At 35.5% G+C, this 6,235-nt stretch overlaps 1 protein-coding gene across 4 annotated transcripts; it reads left to right on the top strand.

Annotated features, from left to right (window-relative positions):
• The first annotated feature begins 567 nt into the window (after window positions 1–567).
• On the top strand, window positions 568–5,528 carry LOC107476222 (uncharacterized). 4 transcript variants are annotated; one of them, XM_021136903.2, is made up of 16 exons: window positions 568–931; window positions 1,223–1,616; window positions 1,741–1,830; window positions 1,933–1,998; window positions 2,091–2,279; window positions 2,430–2,679; window positions 2,850–2,890; window positions 2,976–3,044; window positions 3,127–3,227; window positions 3,469–3,547; window positions 3,664–3,762; window positions 3,852–3,917; window positions 4,014–4,063; window positions 4,358–4,439; window positions 4,597–4,691; window positions 4,778–5,528. In XM_021136903.2, the coding sequence occupies exons 1-16, from the start codon at window positions 630–632 to the stop codon at window positions 4,878–4,880; spliced, it is 2,076 nt and encodes a 691-aa protein (XP_020992562.1). In that variant the 5' UTR covers window positions 568–629; the 3' UTR covers window positions 4,881–5,528. The 4 variants fall into 4 exon arrangements, 2 of the variants coding, with proteins under 2 accessions (XP_020992562.1, XP_015951481.1); XM_016095995.3 differs by having other exon boundaries at window positions 1,933–2,013; XR_008001184.1 differs by lacking the exon at window positions 4,778–5,528 and having other exon boundaries at window positions 1,933–2,013; window positions 3,852–3,912; window positions 4,597–4,660.
• The last annotated feature ends 707 nt before the right edge of the window (window positions 5,529–6,235 follow it).

Raw genomic sequence — 6,235 nt, 5'->3', positions numbered from 1 at the left:
TATCTTCCAATAAAAATTAGAGCTACCAAACTTGAAGGCGCGCCAACCTTCACCCGTACGGCACCGGTCACCGCTGCCGGTACACCGAACACCTGTCCACACCCAATTGCTTCTGCCCCCTCCGCCTCAGCCCTCATCCACGTGGCATTCAAACTTTAGGCTCAAGTCTTCCCACTCACTCACTTATTAAAATATTTTAAAAAGAACAATGCTAACTACAGCAATATTTGTGATCGATAGTCATTAACTAATCATCAATAATGATTTGATGGTGTGAGATTTTATTTAATGATTCACTTTTTTCTGTTAGTTACATGCTGGTCAAAATACAATAAAATTGTTGGTCTCCTAGACTTTTTCTTTTAAAAAATTTAAATAAAATAGGTAAAAATTCAGGTGAAATCGACTTTATACAAAATTGATGTCTAAAAACTATTAGATAATTTGACTAAATTTTCATTTAACGGTTCTGAAATATCAACTTCACGTAAATCGACTGGAACTGAATTTCCACCCATAAAATATATATTTCAATTGATACGGAACGAAGCAACTCAGAGGGAATCGCAGTAACAGAATAATAAACAAACTAAACTAAAACTGAACCAATAACAGAGTAGGGGTGCGTAATGCGCATCGCAGTTCCAACGACGACGACGACTTCCATGGCCGGCGACGAGAGACAAACTTCTTACCGTGTTCTGGCGGATCGGTGTCGGACACTGGAGGAGGAACAAGCCAAGCTCAGGGAACAGTTCCGCCAACTCTTGCAGGAGAAGGAAGAGGAAGAAGAAGAAGTGGTGGTTGCAGATTCAACGCTGCGTTTTCTTTCGGGGAACTTCTTCTCGGATAGTCCGTACGCTAGCGTGTTGAAATGCATGGGACACGCCGTTCATGTCTACAGAGCTTCCTCCGGTGAGATCATATATTGGTAGGTGATTTACTAATTTCAGATCATAACAGTAACTAACTAACTAACTAACTAAATAACTAACTATTCTTTGATTCGCTTTCCTTTTATTCACTATATGCTATGCACTACTTTCTAATGAAACAGTTGCAGCTGTGAATTGCATACTGTAGATACAAAAAGAGTATATCGCGTACAAGTTAATCGATGCGAAAAGTATTTTGCATTAAGAATTTACCTTTTGTTGTGAATTATTCTTGATTTAGATTTTCCTAGAGTGATTTTGAGTTGAATATAGACGTTTCATTTTAGGAATCGTTCAGCAGAAACACTGTATGGATGGAAAGACTATGAAATCATTGGTCAAAGAGTTGCTAAGTTCCTTGTTACCGAAGAGTGTTATGAATCTCTGCAGAATATTCTAGAAAGGTTGATCAGAGGAGTTCCATGGTCTGGAAAGTTTCCTTTCAAGAAGAGATCTGGTGAAGTATTCATAGCAATAGTGACTAAAACTCCTCTTTATGAGGATGGTGAGCTTGTTGGTATTATCACTGTTTCTAGTGATGCCGCTGTATTTAACTCAATGGATTCAGAAAATAGAAGTTACCAACCTGGTAACAATGGCAAAGCTGGAGGACAGAGGATAAATTTCAAAAGAATTCAGTGGCCTCCACGACCGTTGATTGCATCATCTGTCTCTAATCTGGTTCTCCTCTTAAGCTTCATTAATACAGCTGCTATTTTTTTTTTTTTTTATTTCATTATTCTCTTTGGACTTCCATCACTTTTGCTGAAATTATATCATAGAACCTAGTCTTTATATCTACCAGGCATCAAAGATTCTCCTAAATCGGCATCCGGATGATGCATTTTCCAGGAATACTACAACAGATGGAGATGAAGAAAAACACAGCATTCATGTATGTCTCCATTCTGCTTGAAGACTTTTGGGATTCTGGGTTAGCTTTTTTGGTATTATAATAACTATTTTTTAAAAAATTTTCTTTCTAATTTGGATTCAGGAAAAAGAACGTCATTCTAGTCATCAGAGAAGTGAAAACAGAACTTTTAGGGAGGTGTCCGAGAAGGTTAAGTCTACTATTGTAAGTTAATTTGAATTTGTGAATTCTGCTTTGTATATCAGTCTTTGTGTGGTTAATATATGGTTTAATCACTTCAGGCAGCCAGAGTCCTAGCCAAGCTACAAACAGGGGGAAGTGAAAAATGTGGGAAGGATGATGGAAGCATTAAAAGTAATTGCACGAATGATTGTTCCGGAAGTAAGAGAGTGAATAATGAGGGTGATTCTTCTGGAGGCTCAGTAGCTTTAACTCCACGCAAGGATGGTGCTAATGAAGAGGATAGAGAAGTAAATATTCATAAATATAGTTCTTTTTGGGATAGCACTATAGCGGATACAAATATTTGTGCACAAAGAACATTCACTGTTCTCAAATTTATTTCTGTAGAATCTTTCTGAAGGGAGTACATTGAATGTTTTCGTTCTCCCTTTTCCTAGGACCCATTGTTAAGATTACACTGCAAATTTAATCCAAAGAAAAAGGAACAAGAAGCTATAAATATGGTGATAGAAGATGAAATGAAAAAGCAACAAGAAGGACTGCAATTGCAAAGTACACGAGAAAGCACTGGCAGTAATGGAGGCAGTAATGGAAGTTCATCAAGTAAGGGTGACAATGAGTCAAACTCTATTGTGAAGTCTGAAATCCATTGGGAAAACCTTCAATTAAGAGAGGAGATTGGTCAAGGTAGTTGATTCTGTTGTGCATTTTTATGATTCCTTTATGCTATGTTGAGGAGTTGAAATGCTGAGACACTTCTATCTTGTTGAAGCAGTCCAATACAATTTCCGTTTGCACATATTATCAGTTAAATATATTGATTCCAGACCTCATTATGTTTTTTCTTTATGTTGCAGGGTCTTATGCAGTTGTGTATCACGGAATATGGAATGGATCGGTAATAATTCAACGTATTCTTTTTATTGTCTTCGTAGGAGTATTGATTTGGCATCTACTGATGTGCCCTATATTCTTTATATCAGGATGTTGCTGTCAAGGTTTACTTTGGGAATGGATACACAGAGGAGACCTTACATGACTACAAAAAAGAGGTATAAGAATTTAAGTTTCATTTTATATTTGCCTGATTGAGAAAGAAAACAGCTCATTCCGGAATCTGTGTGCTTACTTCAGATTGATATAATGAAGAGACTAAGACACCCTAATGTATTACTTTTCATGGGAGCAGTATATTCGCAGGAAAGGCTTGCCATTGTAACAGAACTATTACCTAGGTAAGTGTTAGAGCTTGTTATATTGAATGTAAAATAAGTTGTGCTTACTTAGATGCACAAAAGTATCATGCATCTATTAGGTTTTATTTTTATTATTTATTTTTTTTGTCATCATGTAATAGATATGTGAATTATTGAATATGAAAGTATCAATCAGTACGTGCATAAAATCCCTATCAATTTCTACTTTCTTTGAGAAAATTTGAGGAGCATCTTACATTGATTTTATTGAACTTGGTAGGGGAAGCCTTTTCAAAATTCTGCACAAGAGTAATCAGCCACTAGATATCAGAAGGCTTTTAAGGATGGCTCTTGATGTTGTGCGTTTCCTCTCTCTCTCAAACACCACATTCATAAACGGATATTAAGAACTAGCTGATGGCTTGCTGAACCTTAATTGTTGCAATGTTATCAATCACATCATTGCTTACTGCAGGCTAAAGGTATGAATTATCTTCATCATAGAAATCCACCCATTGTGCATAGAGACCTAAAGTCTTCTAATCTGCTTGTTGATAAAAACTGGACTGTCAAGGTAATTCATTGCTTGGATATTCATTCAGTAATCCCGGGAAGATTGAATACCTACCTGGAGAACAATGATATTTGGTTTTTTACCCTTAGGTTGGAGACTTTGGTTTGTCAAGGTTGAAGGATTCAACTTTATTGACTTCAAAAGGAAGAGGCACTGTAATGATATCTCTCATCTTTTCACTTTGTAGATCCAATACATACGGCTTAAATCTTTTTAGTTTTTCATCAATGTGTTTTTCTGTCAAAATGCAGCCTCAATGGATGGCCCCTGAAGTCCTACGAAATGAGCCTTCCAATGAAAAGTAATTCCCTGGAGCTAAGTTCTATAGATACTGCTCACTGGGGAAAGTTTTCAGGAAACTTTCTGAGAAGTGAATTTTATTCTTTTGTTTCTTGTCGCTTATTAATTGCTTGCTTGAGGAATAGCTCAATCAGTCAGCTTGAATCTCCTCACAACTTGCAACCTTATATTTGATGAGGAAGTGATAATATATCAGTCCTTAGTTTTGTCCCTTGTCCCTATCATCGCCCTACATTCGCAATTTCAAAATATCCTGATGTGATCATTTTCGGATTTTCCTTTCTATTTTACACAGGTCGGATGTGTACAGTTTTGGTGTCATCCTCTGGGAACTAATGACTCAGTCCATTCCATGGGAAAATTTGAATTCCTTACAGGTTCCTTTCTCTCTTTCTCTCTTGGTGACACACATTCCAGGAACTTTGATTAAGTATAGATGGTTTAATTAAAATGATGAACATATCATTGAATTAAACATGAAGATAACAAACCTCTGAAGTCATCTTGCCATAACTGCTGTATTTCACTTGAAAGGTGGTTGGAGTAGTAGGATTTATGGATAGAAGACTTGAGCTTCCGGAAGGGCTTGATCCCCAAGTGGCATCAGTCATTCGTGACTGCTGGCAAAGGTGCTTCCATAATATACACCACCTATTTGGTTGGTAGTTTTCCTTCAAACTCAACTAAAAACATGACTTATGTTAAATTTGAGCAGTGACCCAGAACAACGCCCATCGTTTCAAGAGCTAATACAGAGAATGATGTTCCTTGTTAACAAAGTAAACGCAGTGTCAATTAGGAGAAATTCAGAATCATAAACTTGTTATGTGGTCTGGGTTTATGAATAGCAACTGAAAAGTCCTAGCCGAACAAAATTGAGCGCAACAGAACATCCTTCCTAGTTCCTTCCAATATGAGAGAATTGGAAGACTTTGAGAAGAATAGCTGGTTGATCATTGTGATTCTTGTCACTCATGTAGTTATGGATTCAAAGTGACTTGAGATGATGCTGACCAATGACGGGCGCCTTCCATGAAAGCCAAGAATCGAATTGAACCCATCTTCATCATTCACAGAGAAATGCTAAATTCAAACTAGAACATAGAATGCATAGAATGTACAAGCTAGAACATAGAACATAGAATGTACATTCCTTACTTCGAATGGAATAATTCAGAAGTTAATGGTTGAACCTATAAATTAGTCATACTAATACAATGTCATGTATTTATTGCTATTCAATATCTAAACATTTGAGTCGAGCGTTCTAGTTGGAACGCATGATCCATTTAACTACGTGAACTTTTTTGCTAGAAATGGTTGCATTCATGTGATTATATTCACATGTACGTTGAAGTTAAAAGAGATGTCCAAGTTTCACATGTGGCTAAGGTTCAATAATCAATCGATGGGGAACTCAACAATCCTAGTCCAAACAAAAGTTCTAGACCGCATTATTCTATATATTATTCTACTGCATTGCTATGCTTTGTTCTTTTTCTTTCCCTCTTGGATTTTCCTCTTATTGTGAAGCATATAGTATAAATATGATTAAATGTTGGAACAAGTCCAAGATGAGTTGTAAACTTGTAATGGTGTTGAACTTGTCAAAGGTCCAGTTGATGATGACCACTTGGCTATAGTATAATTGGCCTTCCTCTCCTAAAGTTATATTGCTACATAATTTTTTTTTTTTTTGGCTAGATTTTATTAATGTGCTTGAATTTATATAAAGATCTTTCATTTTTCTTTTATAGTCTAAATAATTATGTAATTTTAAGTGATAGTTAGATAAAGTCTTCTCCAAAACGACTATAAGATTAAATTTTTGATACTGTAAAGTAAAATCTACTTAGAACATAATCCAATAATATCATTAACTAATCACTTCTGATAAGCTAAAATGGTTATGGATGAACTATCAAAAATTAATGCCTTAATATTTGAATCTTTGATATTGTAAGTAAAATTTAATTGGAACATAATCTAATAATATCATTATAACAAATCACTTTTAAGTGTATGAAGCTAAAATGGTTATGGTCATGAAGTATCTTTTTCTAAAAACGTAAGCTGTTACATGCCTCCTTATGTATATATTTATTTTTGTTTTGTATTAAAATTTTCTCTTTATTTTATTACTAATCATCATTAAACCTCACATATGGCCCTG

The sequence above is a fragment of the Arachis duranensis genome, chromosome 1 (assembly GCF_000817695.3).
Source record: "Arachis duranensis cultivar V14167 chromosome 1, aradu.V14167.gnm2.J7QH, whole genome shotgun sequence".
NCBI classification, from domain to species: domain Eukaryota; kingdom Viridiplantae; phylum Streptophyta; class Magnoliopsida; order Fabales; family Fabaceae; genus Arachis; species Arachis duranensis.
This window is presented reverse-complemented; position numbering and strand designations above follow the sequence as displayed.